Source organism: Ovis aries, chromosome 1, assembly GCF_016772045.2.
Source record: "Ovis aries strain OAR_USU_Benz2616 breed Rambouillet chromosome 1, ARS-UI_Ramb_v3.0, whole genome shotgun sequence".
Lineage (NCBI taxonomy): Eukaryota > Metazoa > Chordata > Mammalia > Artiodactyla > Bovidae > Ovis > Ovis aries.
Genome location: NC_056054.1, coordinates 21,475,458 through 21,495,022, shown reverse-complemented (window position 1 = coordinate 21,495,022; position 19,565 = coordinate 21,475,458). Strand labels below are relative to the sequence as shown.

At 44.3% G+C, this 19,565-nt stretch overlaps 1 protein-coding gene and 1 pseudogene across 1 annotated transcript in view; both read left to right on the top strand.

Moving 5' to 3' along the window:
• LOC114114831 (taurochenodeoxycholic 6 alpha-hydroxylase-like) overlaps positions 1-4,991 on the top strand; it is a 43,411-nt gene extending 38,420 nt beyond the window's left edge. The window contains exon 13 of the mRNA XM_060408488.1: positions 3,967-4,991. Coding sequence (XP_060264471.1) covers positions 3,967-3,974 — 8 coding nt within the window. The 3' untranslated portion in view covers positions 3,975-4,991. The remainder of the gene's footprint in view (positions 1-3,966) is intronic.
• On the top strand, positions 3,975-4,991 carry LOC105609133 (ADP-ribosylation factor 6-like; annotated as a pseudogene).
• Positions 4,992-19,565: the final 14,574 nt, after the last annotated feature.

Genomic DNA, 19,565 nt, shown 5'->3' with positions numbered 1-19,565 from the left:
AAAAAGTTATTGCCAAGACTGATGTCAAGGAGATTATCACCTATGTTTTCTTCTAAGGAGTTTTAGGATCTTTTGAGCTTATGTTCAAGTCTCTAATCTATTTCCAGTTAAGTGTAAGAGAGTGGTTCAGCATCATTGTTTTGCATGTTACTGTCCAGTTTTCCTAATACCACTTGTTAAAGAGATTGTCTTTTTCCCATCCTATATTCTTGACTCCTTAGTTATGAATTAACCCACCACATATGTGTGGGATTATTTCTGGAATCTCTGTTCTATGTCAATGATCTATGTGTCTGTTTTTATGACAATACTGTATTGTTTTGATTACTACAGCTTTGTAGTCTAGGCTGAAGTCTGGGAGCATGATACCTCCAGATTTGTTCATTTTTTCAAGATTGCTTTGGGGATGTGGGGACTTTCATGCTTCCACCTTTTAAATTATTATTGAATTCAGTTTGTTAATATTTTGTTGAAGATGCCTGTATCTATGTCCATCAGATATTAGCCTGAAATTTTCTTTTCTTGAGATATCATTATTTGGTTTTGTTACCAGGGTAATACTGGCTTTATATAAAAGGTTTGGAAGTGTTCTCGCCTATTTGGAGATAAGTTTGAAAAGGATCGGTATGAATTCTTCTTCAAAGGTTTGGTAGAACTCACCAGTGAAGCTGTCTGGTCCTAGACAATTTGTTTATTGAAGGTTTTTGATTACTGATTCAATCTCCTTACTAGTAATCAGTAAGTTTAGATTTACTCTTTTATTCATGTTTCATACTGGGTAGGTTGTACGCTTTTAGATATTTTTCCATTTCTTCTAGGTCATCAAATTTGTTGGCATGTAATTGTTCATAGTATTCTCTTATGTACCTTGTGTTTCTGTGGTATCACTTGTAATATCTTTTGTTTTTCTTAGTGAGTCTAGCTAAAGTTTTCTCAGAAAAAAGCAACAAGTTTTAAAATACCATTTTTTTCTTTAAGAACAGGTTTCAACAAACAGTGTATTAAAGGTTCCTAAGCAGAGTGTAAAATCATTGATTATATAATTGTTTTCTAACATAGTATAAAAGGGAATTTCTAGACCTACTCCTGCTATAACTGTGGTACTTCTGTGAGGTAGGACTGAAACTGGTGTTAGATCCTCTATGAATGATGGAAAGTGAGGGGTGTAGTCCAAAGTGAGCACATTTTCTGGTTGCAGCTCAAAGTAAACCTATTAGTAGGAAAATACCATAATTAACATCAAGGATAAAATTTCGCTAAAATTATCAGGTATTTGAATGGAGAAGTAATTATGTATTGATATTGCAGAACCAATCATTCCAATGTGATCATAGGGCTTCTCTGGAGGCTGAGACAATAAAGAATTTACCTGCAATGCAGGAGACCCAGGTTTGATCCCTGGGTCAGGAGGATCATCTGGAAGAGGGCATAGCAACCCACTCCAGCATTCTTGCCTGGAAAATTCTATGGACAGAGAGGCCTAGTGGACTACAGTCCATGGGGTCACAAAGACCCAGAAAAGCCTTGCGTGACTAACCAGATGATTATAAAAATGTGCTTAAGGGTTGTTAATTAGCTACAGTCACAACCAGGAGGTAGATAGTGGGGGAAGGACAGGGGACTGGGAGGGCCAAATGGCTCGGGTTCTTAGAGTATGGTTATGGTCAACAAGTCCACAGGACAAAGTCTTATTGTGTAACAATCACATGGTTCCTGGGGAAAACCCAGCTAACCTCTCAGGTCTTGACCCCTCACCCAGTCCTGGGAGTTCACTCCTCTTCAGGCCCTGTGCTGGTAACCTCGGGTCTGTCAGACACCCCTTCCTTAGGGAGAGCTCAGGCTGTCCTGGCAGCCCTGCCCTTGGAAGGCATCAGCTGCTCCTTCCTGAGTCTCCCTGTCCTCCAGGCTGAGCACCTTCAGCTGTTCTCACAGGCTTCTGGATGCTTCCCTGCCCATTTCTTAATTCCACCCTCCCTGCCTGGACCTGAGCCTGCATTGGACACAGGCATCAGCCTGATGGGTCAGCCCTGTGGGTCCACTGTGTGTGGAGACAACAGACAGGAATCTAAGAAGCTGTCATGTCAAGGAAAAGAGGCTCACCTGCTGTGTGGGGAGTTACGTCAGGAAGAGCAGGCCAACCGGCTTGATTTTGTGGAACACAGGACTTCGCTTAAAACTGACATTCCCAGACAGAATGATCAGCCTCGAGGATGGCGTCTAGCAAAGGGTGCTGATATTTGACTTGCGCCCTTAAACTGGGTCTGGTTATCTCTGGGCGTTCTTCCCTCATACAGTGTGCTGTGAGTTTCCTGGGGCTGAGGTATCATCCCCTCCCTGTACCCCTGAACTCAGCACAGAGACTGACCTGGAGGGATGCTCATCCCAGGTGTGTGGAGAGAGAGAGGAAGAGAGAAATGAGCTGCTTGCAGGCTGGGGAAGCGCAGCGTTTACCCACAGAATGATCCAGCGCTCAGCCCTGTGGCGGGGCGGGGGCGTAGAGGGGGTGGGGGCTCACTGTGGGGCCAGTCTTTTCAAGAGAAGAAGTCTCAGTCATTATCAGCAGAGTGGAGGTAAGATGGGGACTGTTAGAATCAGACACAGGGAGACAACCAAAGCCCAGTTTGTTCACGGAAGTTGTTGTATTAGATTGCCAGATTATTTTGATTTTGAGAAATTGTGGTCTTTTTTGGGGTGCAATTGTCATTTTCTGAGCTAAGGGTTGACACATGGAACCGTTAAAATACTTTCACAGATCTTCCCATTTCACTGATGGCCATTACATAGTATATAGAGTCAGCAGTAGATAATTTCTCTTATGTGAACTGTATTACTCATGCTCCCGGCCCCGGCTCTTCCGACACAGTAGGGAAGGTTGCCGGGAGCCAGCGTGAGGAATTCCGCCCATGGCAAAGGTCATGAGGAAGGAGGCTTCGGCATACACAAAGGCGGGATCGAGCCTCAGGAAACCCCCTATTCCCAAGCATCTACCCCCAAAACCAGAGTCTGTTTTATGCTCTCACCTACACTCTGACTTTACAGGGGGCTCTCCCCCATCACCATTTCTCTCGGAGAAGGAGTTAACTTGCAGCTCCAGTTAATAAAAATTCCTGGGCGTGACAAGAGTGTTTCAACTTACAAACTCCTCTGAAGGTTCTCTAGCCTGCCTGAGCGGGTTCGTCCAGCAACATGTGATTGTTTGCAGCCTCCCAACCATGAGAGGCATGAGATGCTTTAAACTTTCTATATACAGATTCTTTTGAGAAGTTACAAAATTATTAGTATAGTATTAGTGGGTTGATTAGAAATTATATTGGTGAAGGGTTTTTCATTTGTAGAGCCAATATTTGCTGCTAAATCTCCATATTCCCTGCCCTTATAATGAATATAACTAGCATATAGGAGAAATAAGTATTAACCTTTAAGATTAATCATGTTAAACCTTAGGCTAAGTAAATTCCTTTCTTGATTGTAACCCACTATACCCTCACCCTATAGGAATGCAACTTTATTTGGAGGGTGGTGCCTAGTTTAAGAAAAAGTCACCCCTGGAAAAAAATAAGTTTTCTGGTTGACTGGCCGTTATCAGAAAGGGTCATAAAATGTCAGCAGGCCTCATGGCCAGAAGATGATGTAAATCCCATAAGACCTTTGTATACATTTATATGAAGGACCTGATTTTGACAAGGGTCAGGTCTGCTAACCCTGCATGACTCTGTATTCATCCCTATGTATATACAAAAAGTATATAAGCAAACCTGAAAAATAAAGACATGGGATCAGTTTCTGGAAAGACTGATTCCCCTGTGTCGTTCTTTCTTTCCCCTTCTGGCTGAATTCCCATCTGGAGCGTGGATGCTATTCCATGTAAACCAAGTTATTCAGCCTCTTTTTCTCCACGAATTTTCCTACTGCACTATTCTTTTCTAATCTCTCTTTATATCTGTAATTAAGTAAGTTTTTTCCTAGGACGCTGATTCCGTCTCCCCTTCGAATTATCCTGGATCCACCAGGGCTGGACCCGGGCAAGCAGCCCCAGCAGAAGGTGCTATCTTAAGATCTTCGGGAAGAAGGAAATGTGGATCCTCAAGCTGGGCCAGGACGCGGCTGGCAAGACAATCATCCTGTACAAGTTGAAGCTCAGCCAGTTGGTGACCACCATCCCCACTGTGGGTTTCAACGTGGAGACAGTGACTTACAAAAACGTCAAGTTCAACGTATGGGATGTGGGCCGCCTGGACAAGATCCGGCCGCTCTGGCGGCATTACTACACCGGGACCCAGGGTCTGATCTGGACTGCGCGGACCGCGACCGCATCCACGAGGCCTGCCAGGAGCTGCACTGCATTATCAATGACCGGGAGATGAGGGATGCCATAATCCTCATCTTTGCCAACAAGAAACCCCACGAGATCCAGGAGAAACTGGGCCTGACCCAGATTCGGGACAGGAATTGGTATGTACAGCCCTCCTGTGCCACCTTGGGGGACGGACTCTAGGAAGGGCTCACATGGTTAACCTCTAACTACAAATCCTAATGAGCATTTTCCACCCATCCCCTGGAAAGGAGAGAAATCAAAAACACATTCATGGGATTATCGCCATCATCATCTCTTTTAATTGCCACTTTCTCTTCTTTTGAATTTGAACTCTGAAGTTTGGGGGAGGGGGTTAGGGATTTTCTTTCTTTCTTTTTTTTTTTTTGCTTTGCATTAGGATGCTCTGATCTGACTTTTTGACATGAACACAAAGTGCTAGATGCTCTTGTTGACTTCCAGCAAATGGAATGGGGGAAATATAGCAGTTCTTGGTAAATTCCTTTATAATAATGGTTTTATTTTTTTTATCTCGAGAGAATCTTCTTTTCCATTATATGCTTTTTTCCTTTTTGCCCAGTTTCCTTATCACTTGCTGTAGATGGCTTATTTTGCATTCATGCAGACTACATTGCAAGTCTGTTTCATCTAGTAAACTGAAAATTACTGCTTAATCAAACTGCCGTTTGTCTTTTACATTTAAGGCCTTTCCCTCCCCTTATGAGTTCTGACTTTAAATTAGTAAATTCAAATGTGACCTTTTATATCTAAGACCAATATAGTAAACTTAGCCCACAGTGGCAAATAATGAGTAATATCCTTGTAATATGTTCCAGTTGCACATCAGTATGTTAAACAGGTAATGTAAGAAGTTCTTTGAAATTTCAGCTGTTAAGTTCTGAAACATACATCGTGCATGAGTAAGGATAAAACTCAAGTTTCCCATTGCAAAACTAACTTACACTGCATAAAACTATGAAAATATAACCTGTCAAGGACACAGATTTTTCTTCACTGCAAAGTTAGCAACTTTGCTGTGTTTTCCCACTTTGTTAACTTTAAAAACATACTCTTCCAGAAAATGGAGCAATAATGGGTGTATAACACAAAATCCAATGGATGGAGGAGCCTGGTACGCTGCAGTCCATGGGGTCGCTAAGAGTCAGACACGACTGAGAGACTTCACTTTCACTTTTCACTTTCCTGCATTGGAGAAGGAAATGGCAACCCACTCCAGTGTTCTTGCCTGGAGAATTCCAGGGGTGGTGGAGCCTGGTGGGCTGCCATCTATGGGGTCGCACAGAGCCAGACACTACTGAAGCGAATTAGCAGCAGCAGCAGCAGCAGCTTCCATAATGGCTCACATTATAAAGAATCTGCCTGCAATGCAGGAGACCTGGGTCTCATCCCTGAAATGGGAGGATCCCCTGGAGAGTGGTATAGCTACCACTCCATTATACTTTGGAGTATATTGGAGAATTGCAATACTTAGGAGAATTCTAGGGACAGAGGATCTCGGCAGGCTGCAGTCTATGAAGTGGCAAAGAGTAGGACTTGACTAAGCTACTAACACAAGCACATGGTACTTAATCATCTCTCAATTTCTTCTGGTCTAATATAGCAATTGTAACCAAATATTTCTAGCTCTTATAATAGAGATTTTTTCAATACCTGTGTTATTGGCACAGTTAGAAATTAGAATGCCAACTTAATTGGGTTGAACAAAGGACATGCCCAGGAAGAAGGATTTGCAGGCATCTGGCTTTCTTGGACCCCAAGCAATCAGAAAAGACAACCAGGTGCTCTGGACCCACCAGAGGAGATCCAAGAAAACTAGCTAACATAGCTGGAGTGTTAAGAGGCTCTTAAAGGTCAGTGCCTGCACTGGATCAGTAGAACAAGGCAGACCAAATGATGGTCATGACTTTGGAGCACAGAGCAGCCCCCAGAATGCACTCAAGCAGGACATGTCTCAGGTTAGGGCAGGATTGTCAGCCCCTACTACAATAGGAGCTCCATGAAGGCAAGGATTCTGTTGCTCACTGCTGAATATCTTGCTCCGAGGATGGCAATTGATCCAAAGTAAGTCCTCAACATATAGGTATCAAATAAATGAATAACTCAGCTCATCTACCCACCCAATCTTTCATGTACTTGGCATCCACTGTGGTGGGAATATTATGGGATGTCTGCCCAGCTCATTTGCTTCTAGATCTCTTCCCTCACAAAAGGTGAGTCTTTGGAAGGCCTATTCACCCCAGCCACAGTTGATTGCAACAGATGGATCACTTGGCCATGATATTAGAATCAGAGTCTTGGAACAGGATTCAGCACGGCCCCTCAGGCTTAAGGGTGGCAGAATGGGGAAACGTGCCAACCCCAGAAGGGTAGACATTCCCTCCTCCACCTCCCAGACCCAGCTCTGCAAGGACAGGGACTGTGTCTGTTGATTCATGACTGTATCACCAACCCCTAGAAAACTGTCGGGTTCAAGGTAGAGCCTCCATAGACACTTGCAGAGGGATGACTGTGTGGATGTACAGAGAGAAGGAATGGGAGACGCAGCCTTAGAAGCCCTCCAGTCCCTGGTTCTCCCCCTCCACACCCTGGCTCCCCCTCCCCTTGAGCTCTGTGAGATGCCCCGAGCCCCAGCTTTATTTTTGTGCTTCCTTCTTTCCTACATTAGCTCTGATTCTATCTGACACTTACAAACAGAATTTAAAACTCACTCATCACTCCTACATGTACTCATTCCTTCTTCATGAACTTATTGCTTCTTTGAAAAGTGAGGCTTAATCCCTATGAACATGCTCTACACTCGCTCTAAAAACAGGAATGATAGATATGAAAGACAAGCTTGTCAACATGATACTGAGCGTTTAGAACATTGAATGGAAATGTGATAAGAGAGGCACCCAGGGAGTCTTGGGAATCCTGGGAAGGGACACCTTGGGGTCAGCAGCTTTGGGTTTAAATGATCTCACCTGGATATATACCCTTTACATGGGTTTCCTCATTCTTCAGTGAAACAAGATCAAGTAATATTCCCCACTCATACAGGTTTGCCTCAAGTTTTACATAAGCCTATGAAAATGTTTTGTACTCCATGGAGTTAATCCCTGAACATTTATCAAGCATTCACTGTGTTTAAAGTTCTAATGGCAGCTCTGAGTGAGAAACAAACAAGGAAACTAAATCAGATCTTAGGCCAAGTTCTGGAGAGATGCTAGAAGTCTGGATCAGAGTCTGACTCAGCAGGTCTAGTCTTTGATCTCCGTGGATACCCTCAGAACCATCTCGCCATGCCTGTGCAAACATTCATCCTTACCTCAAGCACTTGACCTTAAAACAGAGTTGCTGCTGTTTTTTATTTTTGCTCTTGTTATAGTTCCAAAGGAACAGAATCGGCAACAACTTCTGAAAAAGACAGAGAAATTCCCACGTATTCGTCCTCAATTTCTATGGGTGAACAAGGTTAGCCCTGTGACCTCTGACCCTAACAACATGAAGGTGGTCCTGCAAAGGACAGGTAGAATGAAACCCACATGCCAGCAGGAGCAAATCTTCCCTCTTGGGTACATGCCCTGGGTCTGTGAAATTCCAACAGAGACTGGCCCTTCATCATCAGTACGTGACTCTCTACCAGCCATCCTTGAAGCCTGAGAGAGTCAGGAATGGGAGGTAAGTTCATAGTGGGTGAGAAAGATTGATAGCTGAGAGTCATCAGGAAGGGAAGGCAGTTCATAGTATTATTATTATTAAAAATAGTCTTGATAGTAGCAACAACTCTCTGTAGTGTTTTCTCAGATCTAAAGAATAAGAGATAGCAAGTACTCTTATTAACATGAACTCTTCTTATTAAGCACCAGATGTGTTTCCCCACTCACCACAAATAGAAAAAGGCTGCACGTAGCAATGAAGACCCAGCACAACCAAACAGACTAAATTAATTTTTAAAAATTTTAATGAAAAAAAAAAGCCCTATAAGCTGCACAATATTATTCTTCATATACCAGAAAGGAGGAGATTCTTTCATGACCTATCACTATGGATAAAACTTCTGAAATGTCTCAGTTTCCTTATTTTTTTCTGCACAATGAATAAGTAATAACGACTATCAAAGGAAAGACGTTTTTAAATGTTTTCAGAATGTGATTATACTTCAAACATATATGAGTTTTTTATGCTGCTAAGTTACTTCAGTCGTGTCTGACTCTGGGCGACCCCATAGACGGCAGCCCACTAGGCTCCCATTCCTGGGATTCTCCAGGCAAGAATATGGAGTGGATTGCCATTTCCTTCTCCAGTGCATGAAAGTGAAAAGTGAAAGTGAAGTCGCTCAGTCATGTCTGACTCTTCACAACACCATGGACTGTAACCTACCAGGCTCCTGCGCCCATGGGATTTCCCAGGCAAGAGTACCAGAGTGGGTTGCCATTGCCTTTTTTATAACTCATTTTAAAAAGCTTTTATTCCCATGTAGTTGATTTACCTTGTTCTGCAGTGTTAGGTGTACAGCAGAGGGATTCAGATTCCTTTCCCTTATAGGCTACTACAAAATATCGAGCGTAGTTCCTTGTTTTATACCATAGGTCCTTGTTTTTCCTACTCTTTTTAAACCTTTGTCTCAAACTGTCACATCTTAATGGAACAGCCATTTTGGAAATTCACTTTCCTGAATTGTACTGGCCTTCCTGACTTTGCCTGTCACATACCTCCTTCTGACGATCTTGGTTCCTCCTATGCAGTCCCCAGTCACCCCTCTGATCCAGTCTCCCTGACCCCCACACACACCCAACTGTGGCCCAGAGAATGGTTCTCTCCTGTTGGAGGGGCATATGTGGTTCCAGTACCAAGGGATACTGACCCCAGTCTTCCACCATAACATCCTGAAGCCCTCCATGGGGCACATGGCCTACTCTGTCCAAATGATGGTGGTGAGTCTGCCTCTCTTTCATCTGCACATATCACACCAAGCTCAATCCACAGTTCACTCTCAAACAGATATATCTGTCAAACATCCACCAGACACAGCCCCCCAGAATAATGCACTCAATCCCAGAGACAAACACATTACACACTAGAAGTGCACAAACACATTGTCACATGCTGAAACTCCCTTCTACAGCCAAGCCTGTTCCCTCTTGCAGACACATGGACACATTATACCCATCTTATGTGACACACACCTCAACACACACATGCTACTGCCATATAGAGAAGAATTTGGGGCTATGGTGGGGCTGCATCTGGGCCCCCAGAGTCCTCAGCTCTGGCTGGGAACCACTGTTCTGGGACAGATTCAATTATCACAGGGAGAAAGTCTCACCTGCAGAAGGAGGGAAAGCTGGAGAAGGAGAGGAGAAGGAGGCCCTTGGACTTCCTGGACATCCTCCTCTTTGCCAGAGTGAGTGTGGGCAGGAGAGGCCTGAGCCTTTGGGCAGAAGCACACAGGAAGGGCAGACCCTGCACACTGGCCCTGCCTCCACAGATGGAGAATGGGAGCAGCTTGTCTGACAAGGACCTCCATGCCGAGGTGGACAAGGTCATGTTCAAGGGTCATGAGACAACAACTAGTGGCATCTCCTGGATCCTCTACTGTCTGGTCTCCCACCCTGTGCATCAGCAGAGGTGCCAGAAGAGATCCAGAGCCTCCTGGGGTATGGCGCCTCCATCACCTGGTTAGTGTCATGGAGATGGAAGAATCCTGTCCCACCTGAGGTAGAGAGAATCCCTGGTTGTCCAGTCCTATCTGCCCTCAGGTGGGCTTCCTTTCAGGGACCATCTGGACCAGATACCTTATACCACCATGTGTGTCAAGGAGGCACTGAGATTCTACCAGTTATTGGCAGAGAGCTCAGCAAGCCCATTACCTTCCCTGTTGGACACTCCTTACCTGCATGTATAAACTTCATCTCACCACTCAGCTAATCACTCTGTAGGGCCACGTGGTAGAACAGAAATCCACATGTGTTTTTCCAGTTGTGTGATGACATGACTATTGTATCCAACTTAAGGTAATTATTTGCTCTGTAAAGTCACTTGCTCCTTGGAAAAAAAGCTATGAGTAACCTAGACAGCATATTATACAGCAGAGCCATTACTTTGCCAACAAACATCCGTCTAGTCAAAGCTATGGTTTACCAGTAGTCATGTATGGATGTGAGAGTTGGACCATACAGAAAGCTGAGCACTGAAGAATTGATGTTTTTGAACTGTGGTGTTGGAGAAGAAGCTTCAGAGTCCCTTGGACTGCAAGGAGATCAAACCTGTCAATCCTAAAGGAAATCAGTCCTGAATATTCATTGGAATAGCTGATGTTGAAGCTGAAACTCCAATACTTTGGCCACCTGATGCAAAGAAATGACTCAATAGAAAAGACCCTGAAGCTGGGAAAGATTGAAGGCAGAAGGAGAAGGGGACAACATGAGTTTGAGCAAGCTCTGGGAGTTGGTGATGGACAGGGAAGCCTGGCGTGCTGCAGTCCATGGGTCACAATGAGTCAGACACTACTGAGCACTGCACAACTGAACTGAGCTAGGATAAGGTGTGTGAAATGCATGACACAGAACACGAACACAGCAAAACTCAACAAACAAATGTTTGCTCCTGAATGTCGTCTTATACTAGGCCCTAAAGTTCTAATTCCTTTAGATGTGAAGGCTTCAGAGAAGAGCAGACAGAAACCAGAGGAGGTGTGATTCTTCCATATGGGGTCTAAGTATAGGAAGGAGCTCAGGAAGTCCACTGTTATGGGTCAGATGGTCCAGTCTCTGAGGAGCCGTCTGATGGATGGCAAAGAACGGCCGATGATGAGGTCTGAGAGCCCTGCCGTGGCTGGAGGCTACCCATTGGCTCACCTCTCAGTGAGTCTGAAGTCCAGCCCTGCCACTTCCTAGTTCTGTGATCATAGACACATCCCTTACCCCTTGGAGGCTCAGAGACTTCATCTCATCATGGAGACAGAACTGCCTTCCTTGAGGGCTATGTGAGGATTAAATGAGTTATTGCAAGTTCCCCAAAGGCCATGATGGCACTTGATAAATATAGGTTGTCACCTGAGTTGCTCCTAAATGTAACCTGTGAATTATTTTACTTCTCAATATGGGGCCATGGTCAGCTAGTCCTAATCTGTGCTCATGTGCTTTGTCATGCCCAGACTGCCAGTCTTGAAAGACCACCATTTATTTCAGAGTGATGGAGATACTGTTGCAGAAGTTGGTCTGTCAAGAAACCAAGCATCACATTCAGAAAGTTGGAAAATTCAGGTTTACTATGCTGGTGAGGCCAGAGGAGTTAACACTTCCAGTTCTGAGGCTTGAACAACCGAGTTACAGAGTTTCTATAGACACCAGACTTTAGTGGACATCTCTAACTCTTTATCAGTTCAGTTCACTTGCTCAGTCATGTCTGACTCTTTGTGACTCCATGAATCGCAGCACAGGCCTCCCTGTCCATCACCAACTCCCAGAGTTCACCCAAACTCATGTCCATCGAGTCGGTGATGCCATACAGCCATCTCATCCTCTGTCGTCCCCTTTTCCTCCTGCTCCCAACCCCTCCCAGCCTTAGAGTCTTTTCCAGTGATTCAACTCTTCACATGTGGAGGCCAAGGTATTGGAGTTTCAGCTTTAGCATCAGTGCTTCCAAAGAACACCCAGGACTGATCTCCTTTAGAATGGACTGGTTGGATCCCCTTGCTGTCCAAAGGAATCGCGAGAGTCTTCTCCAACACCACAGTTTAAAAGCATCAATTCTTTGGCACTCAGCTTTCTTCACAGTCCAACTTTCACATCCATATATGACTACTGGAAAAAACCATAGCCTTGACTAGATGGACCGTTGTTGGCAAAGTAACGTCTGTGCTTTTGAATATGCTATCTAGGTTGGTCATAACTTTTCTTCCAAGGAGTAAGCGTCTTTTAATTTCATGGCTGCAATCACCATCTGCAGTGATTTTGGAGCCCCCAAAAATAAAGTCTGACACTTTTTCCACTCTTCCCCCATCTATTTCCCAAGAAGGGATGGGACCAGATGCCATGATCTTAGTTTTCTGAATGTTGAGCTTTAAGCCAACTTTTTCACTCTCCTCTTTCACTTTCATCAAGAGGCTATTTAGTTCTTCTTCACTTTCTGCCAGAAGGGTGGTGTCATCTGCATATCTGAGGTTATTGATAGTTCTCCCGGCAATCTTGATTCAAGCTTGTGCTTCTTCCAGCCCAGCATTTCTCATGATGTACTCGGCATAGAAGTTGAATAAGCAGGGTGACAATATACAGCCTTGATGTACCCCTTTTCCTATTTGGAACCAGTCTGTTGTTCCATGTCCAGTTCTAACTGTTGCTTCCTGACCTGCATATAGATTTCTCAAGAGGCAGGTCAGGTGGTCTGTATTCCCATCTCTTGAAAAAATTTCCACAGTTTATTGTGATCCACACAGTCAAAGGCTTTGGCATAGTCAATAAAGCAGAAATAGATGATTTTCTGGAACTCTCTTGCTTTTTCGACAATCTAGCGGATGTTGGCCATTTGACCTCTGGTTCCTCTGCCTTTCCTAAAACCAGCTTGAACATCTGGAAGTTCACGATTCACATATTGCTGAAGCCTGGCTTGGAGAATTTTGAGCATTATTTTACCAGCATGTGAGATGAGTGCAATTGTGTGGTAGTTGGAGCATTCTTTGGCATTACCTTTCTTTGGGATTGGAATGAAAACTGACCTTTTCCAGTCCTGTGGCCACTGCTGAGTTTTCCAAATTTGTTGGCTTATTGAGTGCAGCACTTTCACAGCATCATCGTTCAGGATTTGAAATAGCTTAACTGGAATTCCATCACCTCCATTAGCTTTGTTCATACTGATGCTTTCTAAGGCCCACTTGACTTCACATTCCAGGACTTCTGGCTCTAGGTGAGTGATCACACCATCGTGATTATCTGGGTCGTGAAGATCTTTTTTGGACAGTTCTTCTGTGTATTTTTGCCACCTCTTCTTAACATCTTCTGCTTCTGTCAGGTCCAGACCATTTCTGTCCTTTATCGAGCCCATCTTTGCATGAAATGTTCCCTTGGTATCTCTAATTTTCTTTAAGAGATCTCTAATTTTCTTGAAGAGATCTTTAATCTTTCCCATTCTGTTGTTTTCCTCTATTTCTTTGCATTGATCGCCGAGGAAGGCTTTCTTATCTCTCCTTGCTATTCTTTGGAACTCTGCCTTCAGATGTTTATATCTTTCCTTTTCTCCTTTGATTTTCACTTCTCTTCTTTTCACAGCTACTTGTAAGGCCTCCACAGACAGCCATTTTGTGTTTTTTTTTTTTCCTGTGTTAAGAAATTTATTTTTATTTTTTAAATATAATTTATTTATTTTATTGGAGGTTAATTACTTTACAATATTGTATTGGTTTTGCATTTCTTTTCCATGGGGATGGTCTTGATCCCTGTCTCCTGTACAATGTCATGAACCCTCCATCCATATTTCATCAGGCACTCTATCTATCAGATCTAGTCCCTTAAATCTATTTCTCATTCCTACTGTATAATCATAAGGAATTTGGTTTAGGTCATACCTGAATGGTCGAGTGGTTTTCCCTACTTTCTTCAATTTAAGTCTGAATTTGGCAGTAAGGAGTTCATGATCTGAGCCACAGTCAGCTCCCGGTCTTGTTTTTGTTGACTGTATAGAGCTTCTCCATCTTTGGCTGTAAAGAATATAATCAATCTGATTTCGGTGTTGACTATCTGGTGATGTCCATGTGTAGAGTCTGGTTAGTTCAAACTAGGGGTCTCCTGCAGGCAGAAGCAGCAGTTAGGACACAGCATGGGGGATGCCTGACCTTTCCACAAACAGACATGGTTAAGCATGATTGCAGGGGCTGGGTAATTGACAAGGGTGAGGGAGGTAAATTTCAGCTCCTAGCATTGTAAGTTTCTGTCTTTCTGAAACTGTGTAACTTACATGACTTTGCAGGAGCTAGCTGAGTTGCAGAAGCAGAAAGAGCATGAGGTTATTTCCAGCCGGGTGCAAGGTTTTAAATTTTCCTCTTCAGTATGATGGCCATGGGAGAAGAGGATTGGATGCTCTCTCCACACCAACTCCTTCACCTGCTCTTGCTCTGGGATACTTGTCCCCTGGTGGATTGGTGGGAGGAGTTTGACCTCACCTGTCCTGGCCCTGGTACTCTCTCTTCAGGTGTTTGACTCATCCTAGTCTGCACCGGGTCCTGCTGGACACAACCATGCCTTCCCCTCCCCTTCTCAGGAGGTTCCAGAGAGGCTTTTGTACTTGGGGAAGAGGTGTGACTCATTGCTACCCAATGTGTGTGACTGTCTACATTCATATGAAGTACACACAATTATGTTCTTGTATGCTGACGTGTTTATTAAGAAGAAGGCATGGGTCTCCATGTATAAGAATTCCATCAGGGCCTGCCATGGAGATATTGACCTCCTGACATCCACAATGACTGGCCACATTTCCATGTCAGTGGCCTATCCAAATTGTTCTTGGGTTTTCGTCACTTTAAGAGTATGACTTTTTAGTTTTAGAAGTTTTCATGAAAGTTGAACTTCAGATGTTTGTTTTCACAATTATCAGTCATCTTTAAAAGTGGTTTTCTCTCTTACCACATTCCTGGTCCAGCCCATTGCCTTTTCTTCTTAATTCACCAACTAGCCCCTCACTATATTTGTCCTGTTAGCATGAGTTTGGATTTCCAGCTTCCCTCCATGCCCTGAGGTTTCAAGTCATGTCTGTGATCATTTACAGTTGCCATTTGAAGAAAGTTACACAGTCATGTGTGTGTTCTCTATTTCTGTAGTCCATCCCAGCAAAATTTTGGCTACATATTCCTATAAACATTACTCCTCTCCCACCTGCTAAGATTCTTTATGTGTTCAGTTCAGTTCAGTTGCTGAGTAGTGTCCGACTCTGCAACCCGATGAATCACAGCACGCCAGGCCTCCCTGTCCATCACCAACTTCCGGAGTTCACTCAAACTCATGTCCATCAAGCCAGTGATGCCCTCCAGCCATCTCATCTTCTGTCGTCCCCTTCTCCTCCTGCCCCCAATCCCTCCCAGCATCAGGGTCTTTTCCAATGAGTCAACTCTTCACATGAGGTGGCCAAAGTATTGGAGTTTCAGCCTCAGCATCAGTCCTTCCAAAAAACACCCAGGACTGGTCTCCTTTAGGATGGACTGGTTGGATCTCCTTGCAGTCCAAGGGACTCACAAGAGTCTTCTCCAACACCACAGTTCAAAAGCATCAGTTCTTTGGCACTCAGCTTTCTTCACAGTCCAACTCTCACTTCCATACATGACCACTGGAAAAACCATAGGACCTTTGTTGGCAAAGTAATATCTCTGCTTTTGAATATACTATCTAGGTTGGTCATAACTTTTCTTCCAAGGAGTAAGTGTCTTTTAATTTCATGGCTGCAATCTTTATGTGTAGCAGGGCTTATATTCCACAGTCCTAAAATCCAAACAGTCTAATATTGGCAAAAAGCATTAAGTAGAAGACAGTCAAGTGCTTTTGGACAGAACTACTTTGTATTTGACACTAGCATTTGAAAAGTCCCTTGCATGTAAAATATAAGGAACCCTTGAAATAGCTGTTGACCTGGATGATACACTTCCTAAATGTATGCTCTGAAAACCTTAATGGCTACAGATCCTCCACAGAAATAGTAAGTTCCACAACTTTATAACTTTCTTAGCAGAAACGTATTTTTTCCTGAATGCATAATTCTGTGAAATTTTCAGTTGGTGACTCAATGTTCACAGAATAGGTCTGAGGCAAAGAATCTTCCAGAATGTGTAAGGCCAGACCCTGGGGCCATGATGGGCCGCCCCTCCTCTCCCCCGCCGGCAGGGGAAGTCCCTAACGAGAGGAGCCTCCCAGATCCCAGGGACCATTGACAGCACAATTCGCCAGCTAAAGTCGCCCCACCCCAGCCACACAGAAGGACCTATCAGCCCAGCCCGCGATGCCTCAGCCTGGCGACCTATCTGAACCCCCGTCCATTAACCTGACCATCCCTCGCAGCGAACCTATATAAGCCACCCCCAACACGGTCGGGGTGCAGACTTCCTCAACCTGCCTCGTTCAGGTCCAGTAACCCCACCCGGGAGCGCTTCACCATTAAAAAGCCTGTTAGACACTTTTTTGGTCTTTACCTAACAGAATGTACTCTGGAATTTAGCTTCTGCCAGGGTCCAGTCCTTTCTTGTAGACATGTCTGCACTTCATGGGGTTGCCACTAGAGGACAGAGGGGAGTAGGCAGCTCTATCTCTAGGTCAGAGTTAATGTTTACCATACTCATTTCAGTCTGGGTTGGTTTTTACCTTTTAATTAACACTGTTCAACTATAAAACTATGTATTAAGCCTGTCACTGTGTGCCTAGTCCTGTACTAGAAATTTGGAATATAAAAGTGAAAGAAACAAATATTGCTATTCAAGACAGACATGAGGGAGGGAGGGGCTTCTCAGATGACTCAGTGGTAAAGAATCAGTCTGTCAATGCAGGTGATGAGGGTTCAATCTCGGATCCAGGAAGATCCATCCCTGATCCAGGAAGATCCCACATGCCACAGGGTAACTAAGCCCGTGCACCACAGCCTGTGCGCTAGAGCCTGGGATCCACCACTTCCGAGTCCCTGTGCTGCAACTACTGAAGCCCACGAGCTCTGGAGACTGTGCTCTGCAAAAAGAGGGGCCAGTGCAATGGGAAGCTTGAGCACCGCAACTGGAGTGTAGGCCCTGTTCTCCACATCCAGGGAAAAGCCCACAGAGCAACAAAGACCCATCACAACCAAAACTAACTAAATAGATGAAATTACATGTTTATAAAGATGACAGACATGATGTCCTGTTGCCATTCTGACTTCCTTACTAATTCTGTCTTGTTGTGTCTGGGGATTCAGGTCCCCGTGTTTCCCCATAGAAGACAAGGACCAGAGGGTGTGGCCCCCCTCATCTCCTGCGGTGAAAGCAGAAACTGCCTGTGAACCAGTGAACAAAGTTCTACTTCACATTTCCTGACACATTTGACTCCGTGGCTTATAGTGCAGACGCTCCCCAACAGGATTTCCTGCTGAGAGCAGAAGTAGGAGTTAGGAGCTAGTCCTTAGAGAGGTGGGCTTTGTCATAGGTCAGGGAGAAACTGTGGACCAAGGCTTGTGTGGCGAGTTCAGTGTGACATGTAAGGAAGGGATCAGGGCTGGGCCATGTGGAGGACAGCCCTGAATCCCTGTGCTCGGCAAGGGTTAGAAGCCTCTGCTCTCTTCCTTTTTATCTCCCAACCCAGGAACTGCATTGGGAAGCAGTTTGCCATGAATGAGTTGAAGGTGGCCATGTCCCTGATCTTGTTTCACTTTGAGCTTTCACCAGATCCCTCCAGGAGCCCTGTGCCCCTTCCAGTTATGGTGCTGAGATCCAAAAATGGGATCCACTTACAGCTCAGGAAGCTCCTCTGACAAGGACAAGGATAAGCTCTGAGGGCCCCTGCCTGCCATCCTGTCTTGCTGTTACTCACTCCTGTCCTTGCCTCTTTGCCCACTTCCTGCTTCGATCTGCCCACCTGCTAGCCTGCCTTATCTCTGCCTCCTGCCCAGCAGACTTCCCTCCTCCACTCTGTCTAATATCTCCCTTTGTTCCTCCCCTTCTGCTTGCCTGTCTTTCCCTATAGTCACTTCTTTTTGCTGCTAAAATAATTAACCACAGCATTAGAAACTAAGAGGCCTTCCCAGGTGATGCTAGTGGTAAAGAATCTGCCTGTAACGCAGGAGACTTGAGTTCAGTCCCTGGTAGGAAAGATCCCCTGAAGGAGAGGAGGGCAACCCACTCCAGTATTCTAGCCTAGAGAATCCCATGGACAGAGGAGCCTGGCAGGTTACAATCCATAGCGTCCCAAAGAGTCGGACATGACTGAAGTGGCTTAGCATGCACATGCATGTAGGGACTTAGAACAGCAGCTATTCTCTGACAGCTATGGAGTCAGAAATCTGAAATGGGTCTCCCTGGACACAACCAAAATGGTGGTGGGCCGCACTCCAAGGATCTAGGACAGCATCCCTGCTCTTTGCCTTTTCTGCATCTAGAGCTGCAATCCTTGCATTCCTTGGCTCTGCACCCTCCTTCCTATATGAATCCAGCAGCATCTTCAAACATCCCTCTGCTTCTGTCTTCACATCAGCTTCTCTTAAAGTTTCTTCCAATAAAACTTCTCTAAACATTAATTATACAGCCCCAAAGCTTTTGTATTTTAAACTAAGACTGCCATATTTCAGTAGTGGCCATCTTTCATTGTATTTCAAATTTATATTCTCTCATTTCTTAAGATGGAAAATAGAGGCATTCACATAGACAAGTCACTGAAAATTTAAAAAATACACGATCATCCTTAACCTCAGTATGCATTAACCTACTGTAGGGTTAAAAAAAGGAGGGAATCTGTGAAATTTTCAGTTGCATTGGATAAATGAAAATGTGGTCAAGTGGGGTGCTTCAAGGTTATTTGATACTACAGAATTAAACACTGGTTCTGTGCAATATCACACTGCTAAATAAGGTAACCCAGGGATAAGTTATCCAAGGAAGCTTTATTTTTTTATCTGCATGGTTTTATTTTATTTTATTTTTTACTCTTTATATTTTCTATTGAAAAGAAAGTATTAGTCACTCAGTAAGTACAACTCTTTGCCATGCTGTGGCCTGGAATATGCCAGGCTCCTCTGTCCATGGAATTTTCCAGGCAGGAATACTGCTGCTGCTGCTGTTAAGTGGGTTGCTATTCCCTTCTTTAGGGGATCTTCCTGACCCAGGGATGGAATCTGGGTCTCCTGAATTTGCAGGCAGACTCTGCCCTTTGAGCACAAGCCCAATTTTGTATTGGCGTACAGTCAATTAACAATGTGTGTTAGTTTCAGGTGAAGAGCTAAGGGACTCAGCCATCAGGAATCTTTAAAAAACATTTACTTTTCTGTTTCATTTAAAACTGTCTAAAGGTTTAAAAAATGTAAGCATGTGATAGGTTGCAGGATTCTGGAACAAGGCAAATTCCTATTTCAAGTTATAAATACTATCTTCTTTATAATACTTACATTTTGTAACAAAAGAGAGATTGGTTTAAGAAAACAAGTACAAAAACAGCAACAAACCTGGAAGCCCAGTCTGAGCTCTGCCTTCACCTTCACCCTCCCCCAGGTGGGCGGGGACATCCTCCCAGATCAGGCTGGGTGCTCAGGGGAGGTC